This window comes from Lytechinus variegatus, chromosome 5 (assembly GCF_018143015.1).
Source record: "Lytechinus variegatus isolate NC3 chromosome 5, Lvar_3.0, whole genome shotgun sequence".
NCBI lineage: Eukaryota > Metazoa > Echinodermata > Echinoidea > Temnopleuroida > Toxopneustidae > Lytechinus > Lytechinus variegatus.
Genome location: NC_054744.1, coordinates 11,138,736 through 11,164,513, shown reverse-complemented (window position 1 = coordinate 11,164,513; position 25,778 = coordinate 11,138,736). Strand labels below are relative to the sequence as shown.

The window sequence follows — 25,778 nt, the reverse complement described above, 5'->3', positions numbered from 1 at the left end:
TGCCTTAAATTCAATCATGGTTTTGGCTCTCAGGAAAATTAATTTAATATCAAGTCAGGTGTTACTCACTTGAGACTTTAGTTGGTTAAATATCAAAGTACTTCTGATTATTGTTCTTATACTGTTTGGTCTTTAAGCACTTTGCCCAATGCACTTTTCAGTCTGTCAAAATAAAAGGTCTTAAAAAAAATTTAGGGGGGGTATCAACAAAATTTAAGGGGGGTGGGACCTCTATAACCCCCCTGCGTATACTGCCACTAATCTTGTCTAATTTCGGACATTTTGACTAGGAAGTTTATCTTTAGAGATTTACAGATGGAGAAATAAAGCCAAAAATAAGTACTTTCCTCCTACCGGCTTTAGTGATGTAGAGGTTTGATGTTTCAAGCCAGAGTAAATTCTTGGGCAAACATTTTGTCAACTTTGACCAAGATATGACCCATAATGACCTTGAAGTAATTGGTTTGATATTTTGATGTTGATGGATATGTAAAGACCAGTGTGTATTATTGAGTAATCCAAACTATAATGGATTTTTTCTTCCTTCCTTAGACTCTAGCAAAGGATTATTACAGGTCAAGTCCACCTCAGAAAAATGTTTATTTTAATAAATAGAGAAAAATCGAACTAGCATAATGCTGAAAATTTGATCAAAATCAGATGTGAAATAAGAGAGTTATGACATTATAAAATTTCGCTTATTTTTCACAAAACAGTTATATGCACAACTCAGTGACATGCAAATAAGAGAGTCGATGTCCATCCCTCACTATTTCTTTTGTTTCTTATTGTTTGAATTATACAATATTTCAATTTTTACCAATTTGAAATAAGGACCAACTTAACTGAGCCATAACATTTTGTAACAGTGGTAATGCCACATGTTCAGGGAGGAATGAAATAGTGAGTGAGTGATGTCATCACTCCCCTCATTTGCATACCGACCAGTATGTGCATATAACTGTTTTGTGAAATTAAGTGAAACTTAAAAATGTCATATCTTTCTTATTTTATATCCGATTTTGATGAAATTTTCAGTGTTATGCTTGTTGGTTTTTTCTCTTTTTTAATATTCAAATCAACTTTATTGTTGGGGTGTACTTGTCCTTTAAACTAACCTGTTACTAATGGAAAAACTGCAATTTGGCATACATTTCTGAGCGCTATGTCAGGTGAATTGCCTGGGTTCTTTACTTTTTGTTTTCATAAACATGATGCTGTTAAAAATATTTAATAGTAACATAGAACTTCTACACGCTTAGTCAGCTGGGTGAACCTTATAGATCAATCCAGTCTTTTTTTAAGTACTGCTTCTAGTCAGAAATGACCATTCTGGTCAATTTGACTGAAAAATTTGGCTATGAAAAACAGTTGCACGAGTACTCTCTTTCATCTAGTCACTTTTAAATGTTTTAGGTGTAATGGAACATGCTGATCTGTTAATCCTGAATAGTTGAAGTATCTTGGAAGACAGGTGATTTCTTTAATTAAGTAACTAAAAAGAAAACAGTATGCTTGCTACTAGCTCCATGCTTGCTACCATGCAAATGAGTCAAAGTACCAGTGCCATTTCATCGTGATATGGAACCACTTTGTAACTGAAATCCTAACATAACCATTTTGATCCCAATTGTCACCAGTGTACTACCTGGATAAGATTAATTAGACTTATCTCTAATCAGGATATCCAAATGACCTCAGGGTCAAGAAGAACTCCAAGACCCTTCCACATAGCTCAGTTATGAAAGATACTAAATCCAGTTTTGTGTTTTGCAGAATATAATGTATATATTTGTGGATGAAAAGAAAAAATAAATCTGTTGATGGCTTTTTGAATTAGATGTTATGATTGCTGAATGATAATTGGCATGAATATGATTTAAAAAAAAATGGTCTCAAATTGTCTAAATTCACAAATTAGGTGTCTCGGTTTTTATTTATGTTTACATATATTCCCCTTTTCAGAGCAAATTTTGCTTTAAAAATGTCACTTTTGAATGAAATTTAAGATCTAACATAGACATTTTCATTGTAGTTAATGCAGCAGTAAACTATCCAGAGTGCCAATTCTCCCACTACTGATCAAAAGCTTTACGGTTAGCACTGCATATTGGTGTGACGCAAAAGTTTGAAGTTTTCATCAAAAGCGGATGTAAGACCTTTTGAAGCTGAGCTCTTCATTGTGGCTGATGGATGTTAAGCCTTTTTCACATCCCAAAGGAAACAGATCAATTACAGCTAAAGAATGAGATTAGTGTAATCTCTAGATTAAGTAATCCTACCTTGGATCTACTAGAAAAATAGTTTGCAAAGCAGAAATTCGGTAGATATTAACTGCAAGGAGAGAAGTAGTCTGCTGGGCAAACCCTTCACTCAAAATAAGGGTCTGAATGTGCAGCCTACTCATGCCTTGTGTACTGAAGGCTCTCTCGCTAGTCTTTGAGTGGAGGCACACTTGTTGATCAAAGTTCCAATGAGGGTCTGTGCCTGCAGACTAGAAGAGAAGGGCCATTTCTTAAATTTTTCTTCAAGTCACTGAAAGCTAGTTTGCATAGTGCATGTTTGTAGAGGTCTGTCCAACCTTTGTTTTAATTATGTCTTTCTCTACAAGATATACAGATTGATTAAAGATGGATATTCATGCCAAAATATTGAAAATAACAAACTCTATTGCTTTTTGATAGTTTTATGTTATTTAAAAATGATATAGTTGTAATTGATATAAGCTGCTGATTAGGGAATATGTGTTATCATTACATAGAAGTAATGGCCTATTTTGTTCTTTCGAATTCGGATTGATACATTAATCTGTTACAAGACAATCTGCCATTTCACTAAATTTTCTATTGAATTTCCTCATATGCTGCCTGTGTGGTGCGTATGACTGTTTTATTGATATAAGTGAAACTTGAGAATATTGCTTCTTCTTACTATTTTATTCAAATCAACTTGCTGTGAGGACTTGACCTTTTATTTTTCTTTTTCGTAATACATGTATTAAGCTGTTTTATAAAATAGCTTATGTATATCTGTATATTTTAGATAATATTGTAACTTTTGAGGTGATCAAATTCAAAATGAATGAATAATTAAACTTATTTATTATTTTTCTAACAATTTTGTACCTAAAGGTCTCCAGGATGTAATGTTAATACCTACTGGTAGTCATACCATCAAGCTATCAAGTAAAGATCTTGGAAGTACCCTAGGACTCCATGAGATCGATGAGACCAAGGGGCTGAATCAGGCAGCAGGTCCGGCAGAAGACACCTTGTATCCCATAGCAGGGACAGTGGCATACTACAGAAGATTCAGAAGTGGAAGGGAGCAGATACTCATCGACCAGATCATCAAACGGGATCTTGTGGTAACGGTAAGTAAGGTTTATCACGTACTGTCAGGCAATTGCGTAACCCGACCATCATGAAAAATGAGGGCCCCTCAATTCCAGCAAGTTCGGATCCAGTTTACCCGATGTTTTTTTGAAAACTATCAATCAAATATACGAATGTTCGGCTCCAATTTACAGATACTTTAAAAGATTATAGCCAAATGTACAAAGGGTCAGGTAAAATGGACCTGATTTTTCGAGAAATTCTCTGAGATGGTCAGGTTACGCCATTCCCCGACCAGACAAAATAACCCAATGTCGTGGCAAAATAATAAATATGATTAATAATTATTTAAATCCACTTCACAGCGTTATAAGTCCCAGTGAATGAGAGGAGAATGTATACAAATATATAGGAAACAGATCATGGACAAAATCCCATTAATATCCCCAGGCCTCTTCTTATAAAAAAGAAAATGACAGAATAACATCAATTTAAATTTAAATCTATTTCAGTGGCAAAATGAAATTGGAAGCACTACTAGATGTAAATGAGCATTTTATGGATCATGAATGATCTCTTGTTAAAAATATTGTCAATTAACAATGAAAGATCACACATTTATTGTCTTACAAACAACATTTTCAAGAAACCTATCTTCATATCATGTTTGTATTAAAATTTGCTGCTCATCGTATTCTTGCACCCTCGAAAAACAATGATTAAAGCTGTCATTTCATTACAGTAGATGATTACATAAGTAAAAATCTTGAATTTACACATTAGAAGAGTATTATCCTGTGTTTAAACACAACAAAACAAAAATCACGATACACCACATCATTGTAATGACTAGCCTAGGGACCTGGGTCATGCAACGCGAGTTAATTGCAGGCTTAGAATAATCTATAAATTCTGTAAATGAGATTAGTGGGTGGGTAGAATAGGAAGAATCAACATTGATACAAATAGATGTATATAACAGTCCAATAGTACATTGTGCGTAGGCATGCAGGAAGTTTTGATGTTGCCGCAATATATACTGGCAACAATAATGAAATATATTTTTTTTATGAACATGATACAAAGGAGGGTTCAATAAGGACTAATGAGTATGAACGAGCAAAAATGATCATATTGTATGTATGGTAAACATTTGGGTGATTGATTGATTATTTGTGAAGCATTTTTCTAACTGTTGCACAATTAATGCTGAGGATAGGATGCATAATGTGTATTGTGTAAAAGTCCTGCTGCTCATTAATCTATAGAAAATAATGGTTTTAGATCATAATGACTATATTGCAGTATGCCCATATTCAAGAATGACCAATGGTTTATACAGGAAAAAACTATCACGAGTGTTTAAACTTTTAAACTATTGTTTATATTTGAAAATTATTGAACATTTTCAAATGACTTTTTAAAGTTTTAAATAATAGTTATTTGAGTAACAAACCTAATTAACATTCTCAAATTTCTAAACAGTGTGTTGTAGTTTTTACTCATTTAGCACTTTGAGGAGAAGGGGGCACATATGCACAACCCATGCCCCTTTAAAAAGACTTGAAATTGGCTAGGCGAGATGGTCAACTCTTTGACTGATTGTCAATATAATCACATAACAATAGGTGGTGCTGCACCATCCCGAGTTTGCTCAATCTCGAGATTTTAGCCCGATCGGCCCTCTTCGTGATTAATCTCGAGATTCAAGAAACCCTGTCTCCACCTTCGCAAGAAGAGCGATTCCTGCTCGAGCGAGGCATCGATGCATTATGGTCTGATGCCGTGAATAAATAATCCTGAGTGCGTCTGCACCTACAAATTAGCGCGATAATTCGTAAAATAGCGCGCTATTTTGCAAATAATCCCAAGTTGACTTGGGATTGCAATCTCGAGATTAATCCTACGAACTAGCGCGATAATTGCGTATCCATTGCAAATAATCTCGAGATTGTTCAGATTGGGATAATTTGTCGGATCAGAAATAGCATGCTAATTTGAAAACTCGGGATGGTGCAGACGGCCCTATAATAACATTATCCCTGGAGAACATAATCACAAAATGTTCCTGCTCCTTGACCTGGGAAATTAGTAGGCCTATAGAGCTTTCTCTGAACAAACATGGTTTGTTATTTTCATAATAATTTCCTGCTTGTAATTGATTTCTACACCCTGTCTATGGTATGCCCTTTGTCATTATGTATGTTATTTTCATTGAAACTGGGGTAAAAATGACATCATGTCAGGCAAGGACCACTGGGAGAACAGTTTATGAACTGAAGTTGCAAAACCTGGGTGAATGTATTGATTATGCATTATTTTTCAGTAAAATGACATTTGGATGGCCACTTAATCTGTCATTTATATGGGGCCTAAATTTTGGTGGATGCTGGATTGGACACGAACAGTATTTCCATCAAACTAGATTGCAATGTCGATTCAACATTGATCCATCAAGATTTTCTAACATCTGACGACTTTCGAGTTTCCAACATTGAGCCTACATTGGCTCGTTACCTGGGTTATTATTATTGTCATTTTTAGGATTGACACTACCAGACTTTATTAATCTGAATAGCAAGGGTCTTTTTAAAATTTTCTCTCCTGTAGGAGAAATGATGAGATCAGAAATCACTTGAAGTTATCATTGATTTAGCACAATAATAGTCATAAGAAAGTGAATTTACAAATGTTTGAATACATAACTCTTCAAGGAGTGATATCCGGGGCCCATTGCAGAAAGAGTTAGGATGTAATTAAACTACAAAAATTACTATCAAATCAATTTTTATTTTTAAACCAATCAAAGTGCATATCAAGGACTTGTGATTGAAGTATTTGAGTTGTGTTCAAACAAAACTCTTCCTGCAACTGACCCCTGGAGAGACAGCTGAAAATTGCTCTCTTAAATATATTGGATGGAGTGAAACCATTCACATCAATGGAATCCAAAGGAGATTTGTCCTCAGTTGACCCCCATTGACCATTCCCCTATGTATTTACACCTTGTTGTGAAGTGACTCAGGGTAGGATTACAATGTTTATGATTAGGATAATGGCTGTTCAATTTGAACACAAAATGACTCATTAAAGGTGTCGTTTAGCAGTGACATTTCAATTGTAATTTGAAATGGTATGTGCAAAGTTATTTTGAAAGGTATGATTACCTGGCCAATAATTATAGTCCTGTATTAAATAAACTAATACCATCTCTGGTGAAAGGGTAGTTTTTTGAAGTGTGCGTGGTCATTGCCCTTCTGATAAATATTTGTGTTTTGAGTTGGGCAAGTGCTGCTGCCTCTCAAAATAAACCTGTAATTACTATTTTCTTCACATTGGTATTATGAATAAGTATTGTTCGGAATAAAACACATTTGTTCAGTTGTCAATGGGATTAAGGAATTAAGGTTTCCAATTACGTTACCGATTTAAGTATTGCAGCCATTACAAGCATAACAGATTAATTGATCGAAAAAGTATAACAAGTCCTTGAACATTATTTTTTCATAAATATTTTTTTCGTCATTACAAATAACATTTATGACTGTTACAATTAATTAAAAATACTTTATTTTATTAGGTAATAATTTTTGTTCATGAATTCATCTATCTATTCATTAATTCATTCATTAACATACTTCATATATCTTCTCATTCATATAGACATGGCTGGTGTTTCATAAAGCTGTTCGTAAAGTTACGCATAACTTTACGAACAACTGGAACATGTACTTAAGTGTGAAGTCAGCTACGTAGGGATATTTATTTATTTATTCATTCATTCCTACATTCATTCATTCATTCCTCCATTCATTCATTCATTCGTTTGTTCATTCCTCCATTCATTTGTTCGTTCATTCATTCATTCACATACTTGATATGTCTTCTCATCCATGTAGACCAGGGTAGTCTTTCCGAAAGCTGTTTGTATAGTTAGGCACAACTTTACATATACATCTGGATATCATGTAGCACAAGAAAGGATCACCAGTCGTGCGTAAAGTCATTCGTAACTTAAGAACAGCTTTATGAAATGACAGTTCTTGTATGGGCTCGGAATTTTGCATTAACTGCATTGTGATTATACTGATGTCCGAACTTTATGGGGGAGTGCCATTGGTTTCTCTACTTCTTTGCCATTACTGTTTTTTACAACATTCAAAAGAAGAGATAATTAGAAAAGTACTGATGCATTTTGAAAAAAAAATCAATCTTGTGTCAATCTTATTTCTTTTTCCATGGATTGAAATGCTTGAAATGGGTAAAGAAATCCCAAAGCAGTTTTGTAAAGTCAAAATGTCAACCTCATCATGAAACACGCATGCCACTTTTCTCCTACTAACTAAATAACTCTGGCATTCTCAGACAGAAACTTATCAAGTGTGTCTCCAGCAAATATTTGAAGTATGAAATATAATTTTACTTAAAAATGAGGGAAAATTTGTAGAAAGGTTCGATTGATGGGTGTAGATGACTTCTACATGTATATGCATGGATCAGTATTGACTTGCAAGATCAAATTGCAGATATTCTCGTCCTTGTACTTTCGCCACAACTGACTGTTTTATGAACTCAACTCTTTTTCTTACCCTCTCTTTTCTCTCTCACTCTCTCTCTTTTACTTTCTCCCTCTCTTACTTTCTCCCTCTCTCTTTCACTTCCCCCTCTCTCTTTTACTTCTCCCCTCTCTCTTTTACTTCCCCCTCTCTTACTTTCTCCCTCTCTCTTTTATTTTCTCCCTCTCTCTTTTACTATCTCCCTCTCTCTTTAACTTTCTCCCTCTCTCTTACTTTCTCCCTCTCTCTTGTCTGTCTGTCTATCCATCACTCTTTTTCTCATCACTCATCTCACTTGATTTTCAACTAACTCTTTGCTATCTCTGTCCGTCTTTCTATCACACGTATCCACCAAATCTCTTGCAAAACTTTATTCACAGTTGAGTTTCATTGTATTCGAAGCTTGTGAAATGCATTTTCATATATTCTAAACTGTATGTCTATTATTTCCACCCAAGACTATTAAAACTTTTTCCAAATGTAAGCAAGACTGGATTTAATGCAGAATATTGATCAACCGTAAAAGATAAAGTATTCAAATATTGTAATAAGCACATGCTGGAGAGTGTAGACGTAAAAATTGTGTCTGTAAATTTACGATTAGGAAAGTACGGACATTAGGGAAGAAATTTTATGTAAAACACTTTAAAACTCTTTCTGAAACATACTGGTGTTTTCATTTGAGTGCAAACTTTAATTATTTTCAGCTTTGTAGTAATTGTTGAACGTTAACAGACATTGTCAAGTGATGTCTTGAGATAATAATATGCCAAATATGACCAGGATGAAACAAATCTAGGGCCCCTCCACTATAAGACTTTTAACAAAAGTGTTATCAATAATCATTGGGAAAAAAAATAATTTTGGGTGTTTGTAATGAGAGTTTAGCACTGAATAGATTGTCACATTCAGTTCTGACAATATCAGTGAAATCTTTATGGTTTTGAGGGGCTGAGGAGCACTGGTCTTTGACTGTTACTATGGTAACTGTCAGATCTAACAACTTGTCAGTGCTGACATGTAGCTTAGGAAAACATAGTGGTTGGGAGAGATATGTCCAGCATGCAAAGTTTAACAAGTATCCATCATGACACTAGGATTTGAGGTCTTGGCAAATAAATCATACACCCACGAAGTCACATAATAGATTCGCAGTTATTTTGATAGACATGCGCATTTATTGATATCTGTAAAATAATACATATAACATTATTTCCCCCAAATTTACATTCTGTATATTTTGACATCAATTTTTATAGAGTTTTCTGGAGATCAGAAAAATGAAAATGTATTTGGTGTCCATTCTCTGAGTGACATCATTTTTTTTGCATTTTTTGATTTCCTGTGACTGATTGTTCACATAACGAGTGATGTCCTCATACAGGATTCTGTTTATAATCATTTTAGGAGATTTCCCTTTGCGTGGGATAAGTTTAAATCCCATGTGCCGAGCATGAAACCTTATATGCCGAGCATTATTTGTAGATCCACAACAAGATATCACATTCCGGATCAGTGGTCGTCTATGTTGTATTGGTTGTTTTCACATTTTGACCGAGATGTGTCCAAACTCACTTACAAGTGATATTAATACAGGTTCGTAATCGTATGTTGAGTTATCATGTAGTTCAGATGCAAAAGGTTAATCATCTTGTCAATATCGCTGCCTATATTAATCACCAAACTATGGTTAATGATATCTTCTCCTTAAAACTTAGTCGGCATAATTCATTCTTGTGAGCTGTCATACCCTTGAACCAGGAGTCGTGGGTTTTCATTTGAAGTTGGTCATGTTTTGGTCAAATACTTTCACGTAGTTAGTCACTCGTTACATTGTGGTCTGTCAGTAAGCCTCCAGTATGAGAGATCGGAGTAGCGCCAACTTCCTGTCCCGGAGCTCAATTACATCTAAACTGGTTCTCACTGCAGTGCACTGTTTAGGAAGATGTCAGATTAAATTTTCCAAGATCATAAAATGTATATCAGTGACAAATATCTATTGATGTACCTCCCCATGTCATCCTATTACTTGTACAGTGAAACTTTTTGAATTCGTCAGGAACATTTTATGCTGCAAACTGCAGTAAAAACTGCTGTCTTGTTCAGTGGTTCTGATATTCCCGAAGAAAAAGAAAAGATGAAGAAATTATCTGTGTGATGCAGTACTATGGAAAATGTCTGCAAAAGAAATAATCTTAATAGTTTAAAAAATGATAAAAGTTTTATTTGGACGATTTTTGGAACATCTAGAGATAAAAATCAAGTTGGTCTATTGATTTTAGACTTCTTGGAAATGGTGGTGAAGACGAAAGAATAATTATGTGAGGAAGTTTGTACAATGAAAGAATGAACATTTGATAATACAAATGTAACACAAATGTAATACAAATGTACCTAACAATTCTGCTAGAGATTCCCATATACCCATGTATAGTATGTCTATGTACCGGTAATATAAACTTATATTTTAGTTATTCTTGATGGTGAAAATTTATAAATATATAGATGCCTTAATTATTCTTTGTTCTGTATCCCTTTTATCTTTTCTGATAGTTACAAAATATGTCATCACTCAATGTTCAATTGAAGAAAATTAACCTTTATTTCAACTTCAATTGTTCATTTGATAATAAATGATAAATCTACAAAAGGATATAGTCTATTTTAATAGACCTTATTTGATTTGCTTTTCAGGTGTATTTATCAGACAGCAGACGATCACGCGAGAAGCTTCATTACCAATACCTGTATCCACTAACCCATGTCTGGAAGAACAGAGGATGGTCAGCCTGTTCAGCTTCATGCGGAGGAGGTAAGAATAACTGCTAATTACTAAACTCAATGGACAAGTCCACCCCAACAAAAAGTGGATTTGAATAAAAAGAGAAAAATCCAACAATCATAACGCTGAAAATTTCATCAAAATTGGATGTAAAACAAGAAAGTTACCACATTCTAAAGTTTTGCTTTATTTCACAAAACAAAAATATGCACATCCTGGTCGGTATGCAAATGGGGAAACTGATGATGTCATCCACTCACTTTTTCTTTTGTAATTTATTAAATAAAATGTGAAATATTCTGATTTTTTCCTCGATGTCGAGTGAGACAACAAGTAATTTCTCTTGAACATGTGGAATTAGCCTTATATAATACTATATAGTTCAGTCAAGTTGGTCATTATTGTCAAATCTGGGGGGGGGGTGACCCCTACCCAGACGAGTGCCCGGGGGGGGGGGGGGGGCACTTCCATTGACGAGTGGATACCAAGCACCCTATAAACAAGTATTTTCTATAGTTTGAAAATGCACCCCGTAACAAGTATTGCCATGTGAAACCCTACCCTTAACAAGTATTGGAAACAAAGCAATACCCATTGGCAACTATTCACTGAACTGAACCCCTAAACAAGTGCAGCGATATTTTAATTGTTATCTGTCACAGCCGTCGCTTTTACCTTTACCTACATCATTAGTACTGCCCCACATACCTCCCACACCTCGCGCAAATCGGACTCTGAACACGTAGTGTATGATTTTTTGGGCAAAAAGTACATCCTTAAAGCATTTAAGATTCTATTTTTTTTAATGATTTTTCAATTTCTTAATTATTTATACCCTTGCAAGTTTGAACCTAAACATGTAGCTTTCCTAGCGAAATAGACCCTTTTTCATTATATTAGTATTTTTGACACCCTTATTACGGTACGTACATTACGTGCCCTATCTTGAAAAATACATCCTTTTTACGTGTTTTTTTGGGTCGCGCATGGAATCCACTCGTCAATGTAAGTGCCCCCCCGGGACGTGTGTTATGTGACAGGAGAGGAAAAGAGAGAAGAGTGTGATACATCATTACCCATACCTGTATCCACTAACTGATGTTTGGAAGAACAGGGTTAACTGGTTCATTTGTGCTCATCATTTTCACCATCAAGACCCATTATTATCTCACCTATCATGTCCATCATTATCTTTAAGTGTCCATTATCACCATTTACATGTACAAATGAAAAGTTACTAGTGTCCAATACAATATTGTTACACAAGCCTATTATCACTCTAAGTGGCTTATTACCTCAAAGTTCACATGATCGCCATTCCCATTAGTCGATCATCTCCACCTCCAAGTGACAGTCAATACAAAGAAGAAAACAATACCATTGATTGACCATTGATCTTCATGAAATTGAGCAGTTTATTATGACTCAGTTACACTGATAACCTTATTTTGACTCATCATTACCACTTATGCTTCAGTGATCACTGCCTGAAGAACCCTTTTTTTATATTTCTGAAGAGTTAACGTGGATAGGGCAACTAAAATTGTCATAACTGACACAAATTAATTCACACATTTTTTTATTCATTCAATGCCTCCAATGTCATGACACTGTTATGCTGCCCTCTGGAGTTAAGGGGTCATTCCTCTGGGGAGTTTGAAAGCGTCCATCCAGGGTTGAGAGGGGGCGGAGTGTTTGTGTCACTTGTCTGGGTATTGTGATACATACAGATACCAGATAAATCCCTGCAGAGAAAAAAAAATTTCACAGGTAACTAAGAGGGTGTTGCAAGAAAATATTTTCGATCAATTGCAAATTTTCTGCTCCAATTTTACAACTGATAGATCTACGTTAGCTGTAGCTAACGTAGCGCCGGGATGAGTGGAGTATCGGATTAAACTTCATGTTTCAAGGAACAGCTTAGCAATCAATCACTAATTTGTAATTGCAGGACATATGATTGTATTAGGGACCAAAAATAGACTTGCGATTGATCGCAAGTTTCTTGCAACACCCAATAATGGGGCGATTTTTTTTTTCATCTGCATGAGCAGTTCGCATTTTAGCTTGCATGCAGCTTGAGCGCCGGGATGAGTGGAGTGCGCCCAGCATTTTATTATGAAATACACTTTTTTTGGGAAAAATACAGTTTTTTTATCACAGAATACAGTTTTTCATTCCCAGAGGTTGGCAGGTCTGCAGGCTATAGCAATTGGTCACCAACAAGACTTCTTGCATTCCTATAAAGGATGTTCATTATTTTTGTCTCACATCCTAAGTTCTCACTATGAAAATATCTCTGTGAAATTAAAGGACAAGTCCACCCCAACAAAAAATTGATTTGAATAAATGGAGAAAAATCTAACGAGCATAACACTGAAAATTTCATCAAATTCGGATGTAAAATAAAAAAGTTATGATATTTTAAAGTTTTGCTTAATTTCACATTATAGTAATATGCACATCCCGGTCGGTATGCAAATGAGGGAACTGATGACATCACTCACTCGCTTTTTATTTTGTATTTTATTATAAGAAATATGAAATATTTTAATTTTCTCCTTATTGCCCTGTGAAACAAATTTTTTTTTCTCTCTGAACATGTAGAATTACCATTGTTTAATATTATATGGTTCAGTAGAGTTGGTCCTTATTGTCAAATCTGTAAAAATTGACATATTGTATAATTTAAAACTATAAAATACAAAAGAAATAGTGAGGGACATCATTGATTCTCTCATTGGCATGTGACTAAATTGTGCATATAACTTTTTTTGAAAAATAAGCGAAACTTTAAAATGTCATAACTCTTATTTTACATCCGAATTTGATGAAATTTTCAGCATTATGCTTGTCTGATTTTTCTCTTTTGATTCAACTCAACATTTTATGAGGTGGACTTGACCTTTAACCTTACATTTTCTGATCTTTGTTGGAATTTCAGAGCAGGGTCGGTATGAAAGTGGTAACACTTTCTCAAATAGAACATCATTCACACGTTACTGAATATTGGACCTTAACCACTCGAGCACAGGAACATGTTGGTTCCTGTAATATGTCTGCAGGAATAAAATAAATCAGTATTCAATAGGTTAAGAATGATGATACAGCAGAATGACAGTATCTACTCTATCTCTTATTGCTTAATATTTCTCCCCCTACTTCACCTTCTTGATTACTTTCTTCACTATTTTAGGGATTTTGTTCTTGGAGTAAATTGGATTAGTACTTTTGACTTATTTCCAATCAAGCGTTGATTAAATTAGCCTATTTTTAAAAATACATCGAAGCAAGCCATCTGAATTGTAATGACTCTTAAAAGTTAAAATGTATGCGACAGAATGTAAATGGCAAGTATTTGAAATGGTTCAGTTTGAAGCTTTTGTTTAAGTCTGTGAATATGAGAAGGCCTATCTGGCATTTCCATAGGCTAGCAAAATGTTTTCATAGGTCTAATGCATATCGATTTCATGACATCTTATGTAGTTTGAATCTGGATTCATGCAGATAACAAAAAACTAATTTTCCTACACTTTATACAATTATCACATTTCATATTGTACATTATTTGTATGCAGCAACTGTCCTTTAGAGACTTTTTAGGACAAGAAATATAAATGTAATGAAAAATAAAGTTACTTTGAAAGATGGTGGATAATTTTTACTACTGTGTGAAACCATTGCTGGTAATAATATGTTTTTTTTTTTTTTACAAATGTTACTTTGTGATGTTCGTGGAGATAATTTTAGAATTATGTGCTTTAAATACATTTGCAATTTGAATTAAAGATCTACATCTTATTTCGAATTTCATTCAATTGTGTTACAATGTATGTCGATATTTCAACATGTTATAGTTCAACTGGCAAAGACCTTCAACATCTGTTACTTTTACCCACCTTGCACTTTCAGAAAACTTAATATGATTTTAATTAATTTTGATTGCAAGTCAGGAAATAGGTCCCATGTTAGGGAGTCCCTCTGCTGTGAATTGCCTGTTTCCTCGTAAAGTGTCAGCGTACTAAATACCTGGAATGTGGTAGAGCGCTAGGTGGTCAAACACGGCTCGTTACAACTTCAATCTTTTCCAGACTTTTTTCTGGTGACTTCACATTCTCTGCTGAACTGTAGCTGTGTTCAGGTGCATGTTATCAAATTAAACCTGGGTCCCCTTGCTTAAGAGTTACTTTAATGTTAACAGTCTACAACACCCAGTCAAATTCAAGGATTCTATGAAAGATTCCAATGAATGGCAGATTTACTACTGGTATATATTTTTATGTAATGGGGCCGGGGGGGGGGGCACTTACCTTACCTTGGATACCTTGCGCAACCAAAAAAGAATTGTATAGAGGCTGTCTTTTTCAAGATGGTGCATGTTGCGTACGTAATAAGAGTGTCAAAAACACTAACATAATGAAAAAAGGGTATCCACTTTCGTTAGGAAAGCTACTTGTTTAGGGTCAAATTTGCGAGGGTATAAAAAATTAAGACTAAAATGTTTTACAAAAGATATACTTTTTGCCCCAAGAGTCAACACTATGTGATTAGAGTATACAAATTGCGCGTGAGGTCACCCGATGTGTGTGAGGAGCAGGGGCTGTACGAAATCCAGATGATGTAGGTAAAGGTAAAACTGACGACCGACGTCCATGATATCACTGTACTTGTTTAGGGATTCAATTCAGGGAATACTTGCCAAGAGTAGCCTATCGTTTTTGTTTCCAATACTTGTTAAGGGTAGGGTTTCACATGCCAATACTTGATAAGGGGTGCACTTTCAGAATATGGAAAATGTGTTTAGGGTGCTTTTCGAGACCCCTTAGTTGTGCATTGTATCCACTCGTCAATGGAAGTGCTCCCTCCCCCCCCCCCCCCCGAGAATGGGGCCCCAGGATCTTGTATGATACATTTTAAAAAAAGGAATATGGAACCCAAAGAATCTATGTTTAAGGCAATGATTTGAAGAACAGATGGGAAATATATTTTTGGTTGAATAAAATGGAATAATGTTCAAGCAACAGACATAAATGTGCAATGAATATTTCCAAAGGCCACACAAAATACGAGAAAAAACTGGAGACTAAATCATATTGAACAATCATTATCAACTAGAAGGGCCTTCTAGATCTATAATAAGTCACTCTGTTGTAAGTGACAATATTGTGACTAATGGAGTGTTGCAAGAAACTTTCAATAATTTCAAGTCAGGGCCCCAAATCAATCATAAGTCTTGAACTAATTTGAAAATTTTGCAATAGATTGCTGGTCTGCTTCAACAAGTATAAATTTATTTTCTGTAGTTAAAGATTGATATATCACCTGTTAAGTGGCAGCTGATATTTGCAATTGATTACAAATAATTTCTTGCAAGACCGCCAAGAGTGAAAAGTTTGAATGTATTTTTTTTTTTTTGGGGGGGAGGGTGGTCTCGATGGGAGTCGTTTGGATAGAGCAGGTTCATTTCCAAAATAGAAGATGCCCTAATAGGTGTCTGAATATTTTTTTTTGTATTTATGTTTTTAATGAAAATCAGATCAAATTACAATATTTACAGTTATTAAATGAGATTAAAGAAATCAAAAATCACATTAAAGGTAAGAAAAAAAGGGAAAAAAAGGCGTTCAGGCCTATCTTGTCATTCAGTATGAAGTCTGTTTTTATACACGCTGTAATGTTCAGTGTAATATCAACTATCCTTCGTTCGACCTATTGAGTTTGCTGTATAGCTGAAACTTAGGATAATTCATGTATAATGAACCCTGGCTTATAATACCCCTTTCATAAACCCAATTATGCGGCTAATAGCAGCATAATTTGGTCGTAAAATTGGAGGAGGACAAGAGTTATCCGCATTACTCTGATGCTGCTATTATCCGCATAATAGCAGCATCGGGACAAGATTTTGAGTTTATGAACGCATTTCCAAATAATGCGGATAATTGCCATGGTGCGGTCACAAGGTCACCCTTTTCCAACACAACCGCATCGGAGGGGGCGTGTCCAGTTGTCATGACGATTATCCGCCTTTTTCAGGATGGGCGCTCATAAAAATAATGCGGCTTATTTTCGGAGTTTGTGAACGCAATTTTTATTGAATTATCCGCATTACTCTTAGGCGGCTAATTGGAGGATAGGTTTATGAAAAGGGTATAAGTTTACATAAGTACTGCTTATAACAGATTATTTAGGTGTGTAATATTTTCATTATTACACCTTACCCATGTCTAATCCATGTCATATTATTTCTGCATGTGATATTCCATCCACTTCTTGGAATGTTTGATGCTCATGAGGGGTGTATCAGAGAAAGGAATGCATCACATTCTAGCAAGGGTAAATGAGAACCAAATGTACACAAGTTGATGACAGCCCACTAATGAGCAATGCTTCCGAACAAATAGGCCTTGGTAGGAACAGTATGGCCTCTACTACTTGTAGAGAAGGGGCCTATAAAAGTATAATTCACAGGAGAATGATGGTAGCTTTCTAGTATGCTTTTCACTTTGCATTTCCTCAACCCCATACTATCCTTTACCCGGATTATATTTAACCCCATACTATCTCTTTTTTGCTTTCACACTGTCTTTCTTAGCCCCATACTATTTGCTTAGCCGGGTTAACGCCCTCACCCCGGACTATCGCACAGCTAGTGTATATTGATGATTTTGCCACACAGAGCGTGATTAACGTGCAATTTCGACTTTTGTGATTGGCTAATGCTTAGTTCCACTTTCCTTAGCCCGGTTTCATTTCACACTACTTCTCTTAGCACCGCAATTATGGTGCCAGCACCGCAATTGCTGGCTAACCCTGCTTTATGCAGGGCCTGATAGTACCATACTATTTACTGTGCTATCCCACTTTGCAAAAATTTAGTGTGAAAAACGAAGTGGGCTAAGCTTAACCCCGGGAAATTGGTGGGGCTAGGACCCCTCTTAGCTCCGCCAATTTCCCTGGGTTAAGGAAAAAATGCAGTGTGAAAAGCATATAAGTCACTTTCAGTCAGTCTTTGTCTTTTAAGCTGTGTTTAAGGTAGTAATGATTAGTTCTAGTAATGATTATTAGTATATTTTACAATTTGTTTTTAACCTGCACTGTTCATCTGGGCATTTACCAAGCAGAAAAACTCTGATGCACCGGTATCAGTCTGCTTTGAATTTGAAAAGAAATGGTGTATTTAAAGATACTTTTCCTGAATTTCATTATTAATGATAAAATGTAGCTAAAGATACACAACTACATAAAACCAACCTTTTGAAAAATATTTCTAAATTCTATGAGATTTAAGTTAAACACGACTGCTCATCTGCCAAATAATATTGGGTAATGGAAGGCAGAGAAATCTATTTGACACACAAATTGTCCCTTTCTCTAGAAAAAGATATTTTTGTATAAAGATTATATATTCAGTATCAAATAAAATGGCTTGGATCATCATTCAAATGTGATTCATGAAATAAAATTGAATTATGCACAAGACATTTAATGATTTTCCTTCTTACCAAATATCTTTGGAATTACGATCTTTGTTCATTGATTTCATCATATTACATTCACAAGTTTGATATTTCATGCCAAATTTACAATACAATTTTTCAAGCAAGTTGTACAGGAATTGATCGAGGATAAGGAGATTTGCAACTTTGCCTGATCCTAGAGATAGTGTCTTTTCCATACACATTAACTTGTCACATTTTGTTATGCTATATTTAAAATTTGACCAGTAAATGTGTAAATCAAATGGGTTTACAACATGTATTAATGTGTAGATTATAATACTTTGTCAATGCCTAAATAGACTCACTGAACCTTTAAATTGCTAGTATTGTATCACTTAGAGATGTGAAAAATCTGTGTTCATCTGAATCATAATAGTATTACAAAGAGAGGCAATACACTCGGAAATAATCTGGTTAAAATACTGATAAAAATGTTATATTTGCCATTGCTCATCAGATGTTTCTGTTGATTATTTAGGATTTAGATATTAAGAATTTCCCTCCGAATGTCTACAGTGATTTTCATTCCAAACAGTATTTTTCTTTTTTTAGTCGCATTTTCCATACAATATAAAAAGAAACATAATTTCCATCATTTTTTAACTACTATGTCTATTGGCATGGATACGTCTAATTGTATTTTTAATAGAATGCTGAATTGATGAATATTACTCAATAATTTTTTTTCTGTCAGATCCATCAAACCCTCTCAACTTAATTTCTACAATTCACGTTCAAGCTTCTATAAATTGATATATTTTCTATATAAAGTATATTATGTCTTGAAGAAGGGTAATAACCAAAAGTAAAGTGTTAAAATATAGATTTATCTCTAATGGGGTGATGCAAGAAACTTGCAATCAATTGCAAGAAACTTGCAATCAATAGTTACTGCACCCATGTATCAAAGTCACAGTCAAGTACGTTCATCCAGCACTTACAATATGGGATACTGAAAGCAATGGAATTGTAAAAATGTGATTACTGAAACCTGAGCTGGAAGTTTTTATTTTGAGGATTTTTATGTCTAGTTTAATGAATACTTAAAGAATGCGAAACTGTCGGGACTCAAAGTGGCAAGAGGTAAAGAATGATAAATGTGCCAAAAATGTGAACACATACATCATGTGAAATGTCTCAGATTATGATTCTCAGAAATCTATGTCCAACTGGGACTGTAAGCATAGAAGAATGCTTGTGATATATGAAACTGTACTCTGTTTGACCATGGACTCGATCTACCAGTGGTGTGGCACAGAACATCTCCAGACTTTTAGGCTTAGGCCTACAGAATGTCTTTCCATTGAGAAATCAGATTTATAATAGACCTTTAGAATGTCATGGGGGAAGGGGAGGGGGAATATTTTGCCAAAGATGGTCTGGTTTTGGGCTCAAACTTCAAAATATTCATTCAGGCCTTAAGGCCTGGTCACACCGCCCGAGCGTTGTTGGAGCGGTCGTGGAGCGAAAGGGAAGAGAGTCAAATTTCGCTTACAAAATTGGGGGAAAAAATCGGGAAAAAAACAAAACAATCGACATCGAAAATGGTGAACGGTAGCGAGCGGTGATGATTTTTTTCTCTCCGCTCCACGACTGCTCCAACAACGGTCAGGCGGTGTGACCAGGCCTTTAGTTGTTATGTGGTTGACAGGAAGTTTGAATGCTTTGTATTGTTCAATCATCATGGTAGTTGTACTGGGGAGCGTTTCATGAAAGGACTTGTCAGACGTTTTATCCGACAAGTACCACTTTATCCGACAGTTACCATAGGAACAGTGCCTCTCAGCGAATCAGAATCAAGGAAAGATGTCAGATCTGACAACTTGTCGGATGAAAATATTGATGAAACGCTCCCCAGATACTGAAGATAGAAAGTGATTATGATAGTAATGGTGACAATGATGATGACCATAACACAACATTTAGGCATGTGATCATTAGTGCCATTTTTTATATAATGTAGTTTGAAAGTGAGAGTGAACTTTATTCAGTCTATTAACCTGTTTATTAGTCTATTTCATTTTCGTCATTGCACTGTGACTAAATTCTAGAAGCAAATAAAATGGGGAAAGTACCTTTCTACTTATTCATCAAAATGTTGAAACCAACCATAAAATTAATCAAATATTATTTATGAAATTGGTATTTTTTACATGTCTATTGTTGTTTAGATATGAGTTCTTTATACAGTGCAATTAGAAATTGTGTGAAAACTCTATCAAAATATTCAAAAAAATCTTCCAGAAATATGGTTTATGTGATAAGACATATAAGTAGTACTAGAATGGAATGCTGCCAAGGTGTAGCTTAATAGAGTTGTAGTTCTTTTGTAAGGATGTGGATTTATATTTGGCATGGAATCACACTGGTAGTATTAGATCTTGGGGGAAAGAGGGGCCTTCAGGAGAGGACCTTTGCCCCTTTTTTCATGTCGAACACTGTTTGATTCAGACTTGGATGGTACTGTTATTAGTGACAAATCATTTTGCTTCAACTTTATGGCAGCGTAAAAGCAGAGTGCATAGAAAGATGGATATGAAGAAAGTTTGGGAATTTTCAGACTTAGTTATAGTTAACAAGGCACCATGGGAAATCAGGAGGGCTTTGCCTTATTGGTCCCTCGATCATCATTGACTTGAACAATGTTTCCTTGTTATACTCATGACAGATAAGGACCCTGGCCATGTCTACCAGAATTTCTGTCGCTGCTCTCTTCCCTTTTTAGTCTGCATTTCAAGAAAATATCAGGTTCAGAATTTTCAGATAATATAAACATACAAGATGAGTTTCAACCATTGGCCTTGAATGTCATCAGATCTTCATGATTGGTTTTCTAAAATATATGGATAGAATGATCTTTAGTTATCTTTCTGACACTGCCCTTGACTGATTTCATCTTTGTTTAAGGAAGAGTCTGCACCAACAGACTATTCCAAGGATGACTTGAATAGTCCCTCACGAAACACATCCTGACCCTCCCCATGAAGTATAATGAGTAGAGCCTTTTCAGGGGGAGGTTATGATTGGACAGATGAGTTATGCTCTCTTCATGAAAGGTTTGGAAAGAAGGAATTTCTGAAGAGAAAGATTGTGATTGGTTAGCAAAAATGAATTATTCATGAGAAAGTGCAGAGCTATAGTCAGGTGTAGGAATGGACTTCATGTTTGTTTATGTGAACATTGTACTTTGCTCTAGATGTTTCTGAAAGAGATATTATTGAATAAACAGCATTGGAAGAATTCCACTTGTAAAGGGGTCCAAAGGTGCTTATTTGGTCTCCCTCTTACTATAATTATATGGCAGGGAGTAAGACATTGCCAAGTGCTCTCATTCTTTGGCACTTCCACAAAGATATGATTTACATGTTAAGAGATTGAGTTTACTGAAATATATTTCTGTATATTTGAATACCAGGTCCCTTTTCCCCCACTTCTATTCAAGTTTCAGTTCTGATTTTCTTCTGTTGTCCTAACTCGGCGACTTGATATAGCTCTTGCTTCCCAATTTAACACTTCTCATTATTCCGGTTGTTCCTTTCGTTGACACCTTGTTATGAGCTGCTGAATGTATTTATCTTTTTGATCAATTCAAAGAATTTCAATTGTGAGTGTTGGGTATATGGGGGATGTGAGGCGGCCGGCCAGTGAACCAGGTTGTATTGATATCAAGCTGGGTAGCGACTACTCATCAAACGAGTTCCAGATTTGCAGTGAGCCTTGGAAGAGAGCTATCAGAGCGGATGGCATCCCTCTTTCTCCTTCTCTCTCTCTCTTGGTTGGGTCAGAGTGGAGTTGGAGAAGTCCATTGAGAGTTTAGATACTGGTTGTCATCTTATCAATACTGCATTACTCGGAACATTCATCAAGACTTGTTCGATTTCATGAACGATTCTCCCATCGCACTTTGACTCGGATCAACTTGGAAAACATTAGAGACACAGAAGGCGTCTTTCTATCGAGTCACCCCAAAGTTACTGCATCCATGTATAGCTACAATTCAGGCATTTTGGGGTTGAACTTCAGGACATAGCTACAATGAAGATGTGAATACTCATTCTATGAATGAACTTTGATGCCGTCAAACCAGCACTTACCCTGGAAGAAGAAATCCTTGCAGGGGGCTATATCATCAAGCGCATTGTCAAAGATACATTAAGACTTGACTGAAAAGTTATCATCATGTATGGAGCTAGCCTGAGGTCGATGTGGAGGGGTGTATCTCTGTGTTTGTATCTGTTCTTAGTAGTAAATACACCACGGGTCGAGGGAAGTGAAAATAGACTGTCGCTACCACAATGGATGAGGAATATGCTTCCACAGTACAGGTCTCCCAAGCAACACAGGAGTGAGTCTGTTGTATTCTAGTATGCTTTTCACACTGCATATCCTTAACCCCGGACTATCCTTAACCCTGCACTATCCTTAACCCCGGACTATCCTTAACCCCATACTATCTTTTATTCGATTCACACTGTCTTTCTTAACCCCATACTATTTGCTTAGCCAGGGTTAATGCCTTAATCTCTCACACAGCTCATGAATATTGATGATTTTACCATACAGAGTGCGATTAACGTGCAATTTCGACTTCTGTGATTGGCTATAAATGCTTAGCCCCGCTTTTCCTTAGCCCTGTTTCATTTCACACTGCATCTCTTAGCACCGCAATTTTGGTGCTAGCACCACAATAAGCCGGCTAACCCTGCTTTTCTGCAGGGCCAGATAGTACCGTACTATTTACCGTGCTAGCCCACTTTGCTAAACGTAGTGTGAAAACGAAGTGGGCTAAGCTTAACCCGGGGATATTGGTGGGGCTAAGGCCCGCCCCCTAGCCCCATCGATTTCCTGGGGTTAAAGGGAAAAAGTGTAGTGTGAAAATCATTATTTTTACCATAATGCACATTGGGAATTTCATCTTGTCAGTGTAAGATGATTTATGATTGTATTGGGAGTAGTACAATGATGTTAAAAAAAGTTAAATTACTGATATATAAGCTGTATTAACAAAAGTATGATTTTTGTTTAACTACACTTTAGTGGGAGTCGTCCAGTGCATCTCTTTTTTTCTTGTAATCCTCTTAATACTACATATATAAAACTGACAGAATTTCAGAAAATTTTTTGTTGAGATCATTAGCAATAGAAAGATGGCAATAAAATTATTTGATCAGACTTCACATTAATTTGACTTCACATTAAAGGAAAAAACAAGTTGGTTGAATCACTTAAATGTGTTAGATTTGTTTTTTTTTTCATGATAATTCTCATTATTGTTTACATACCTTAAGAGTGGTGGATGTACCTTCTCAGAGGATTTGTAAAGACTTTACTAAGAAAATACATTGGAACCATGTTTCTTTATAGATTCTTTGATTTTTTTGGGGGAGGCACTTTTGCATAGGAGCATCAGGGGTCATCATTATTTGACAGTGTTAGCGACGTTGGCCCATGAAAAATTGGTATTTTATAAATTTTTGGTTCAATTGTCAAAGCTTAATGACTTCCTTATTGTGTGTCAGATTTTGTCGAAAATATTGTAGATTTCCTAGTCTTGTCTCGTGCTTTCTCCTATGATGGAATGCATTGGTCTGAATGATGATGTAGTCCATCATACCGGTATGTACATAACGGGGAATTGTTAGTAAATCCACGCTCAGGAGAAAGCATTGTTAATACACATACATATATTTGATAACCACGTATTGAGATTAAAATAAATTAAGAAAATTTTCAAAGTAAGATTAAAGATAAATTCCAGTTTTGGTAACAATCTCAAAATGACTTTTGACTGAATCTGATATAATGACCACCCAAGTGTCTGTTTGTATATATAGAAAATATGTGCCAAAGGATTCTGGAAGAAATTGTGTAATTGCTGAGAAATAAGCAAAATAAGCGCGGATTCGGTCACTTCCGTCGGGTCTTTATTCCAGCAATATTAATACACTGTCCCACGTGTGCCTATCTGTGTTGGTGATCTTCAGTGTGAACATTTTTCAGCGTAGGATTCAAGATTTCACAAAGTTCAGCTTATGTAAGTGTACCAGATCTAGATCCATGATTATATTCTGACAATTAAGCCTGGTTTTACAGACTTTCTCTTGAAATCAGTGTTTACTGCAACTACTGGCATTTCTCTTTAAATATAAATTCAGGTAAGTCCATGTCATGATATGCAAAGGACCAATATGGGATATGGTTATGGTAGTATGTATCTAGGTTAACATATTACCAAAGGGCATCGGGCATCAACTCTGCTTTGACATTGTGTTCTGCCAATTACAATGCCGTACTTATCAATGAATCTAGTCTCCCTTTAATCACTAGTAAGCCTACACGCCATTTATACAACCAGCCCACTACTTGCTGAAAACAAATTTACCATCATATCATTCAACACATGACAATGTTTACATTAGCAACTGCAAAGCGTTCATTTATATGGCATTGACATAGCACTTTAAAAAGGTATTGTAATGGTACAATATTACCTTCATGTGGAAGGGCTATGAAAATAGGTGGTTTCAGACCGCCTCGAACTCTGTCAGTTCCAGGTATTCTCTGATCGGGAAATTTACGCGACAGAAAATACCCACTAAATAGTAGGTACTTGGCGAAATTACGAGAACTTTCGCGGGGATTTTTCCAAGGTCGCAGGTATTTTGGCAATGTGAAAGCAAATTACGGGAACTTTTAGCCCAGCGTGTCGTTAGGCGGGGTGGCGTGGGTGGCTGCTGGGCTAGTGAATTTGAATCTCGCGCCTTGCCTGCTTATCAGACCATACTGCACATGCTCGTAACTTCTGGAACATATCCCGAAGGGTATGTTTCGGGGGCGGTGTGAATGCAGGAATAATTAATGGTATTTTTTAGCCAAAAAAATTTCTGGTAATTCAACGGGGATTCTTGTGATCGAGGCAGTTTCAAACCACCTAATGTTTAATAATGAAACATTTCCTTAAAAACTCCCAAGGGCAAAACTTGGTACTGGGCTGGCACTGGCAGAGCTTTGAAAAAAAAAACCTCTTCTGAAAGAAAAATTTGAAGTTAGGATTACAGTCATGTTGTTTGAAGGTTATGCATAAGGTTGCTATTGAATGACGGTGGGAGAATGCAATCATTGTTCTCATTGTGGGTGGGATGAATGTTACTACATTGAGAAGGCGTTCCCTGACAAGACCCATTTCACACTCTTAACACAACTGAAATTGAATATGAACAGGGTTCATGATCAGAGGTACAATTTGAAATCCCACGTTTTTGTGCGTGTTCACATATTTGTATGGCACAATTCTGTGTTTGATAGTATGATAGTGGATTATCATATTGGTGGTGATATTATCTACTAAGACTCCATGCCTCTTTACAAAACCTTATGTAACCATGGTTATTTTCTCTTTCATAATTATCATTAAATAATTCAAAAGATAACTTTGATCCAACTTTATTGTTTTTTGCATTGATATCCTGGGGACTCCAGACAAAGCAATTTGATTCTTTATTGTCAGTGACTTTGGAAGAATACAAGGGATCCAAATCGTGTACATTGATATAATATCCTCTTTCTGAGATTTCATCATTTCAAGTGTTGACAAGATTGAATA

At 35.7% G+C, this 25,778-nt stretch overlaps 1 protein-coding gene across 2 annotated transcripts in view; it reads left to right on the top strand.

Moving 5' to 3' along the window:
• LOC121415323 (ADAMTS-like protein 1) overlaps nucleotides 1-25,778 on the top strand; it is a 117,356-nt gene that overhangs the window by 45,514 nt on the left and 46,064 nt on the right. For both annotated transcript variants that reach the window (XM_041608506.1, XM_041608507.1), the window contains exons 5-6: nucleotides 3,132-3,373; nucleotides 10,586-10,703. In XM_041608506.1, the coding sequence (XP_041464440.1) occupies nucleotides 3,132-3,373; nucleotides 10,586-10,703 (360 nt within the window). The remainder of the gene's footprint in view (nucleotides 1-3,131; nucleotides 3,374-10,585; nucleotides 10,704-25,778) is intronic.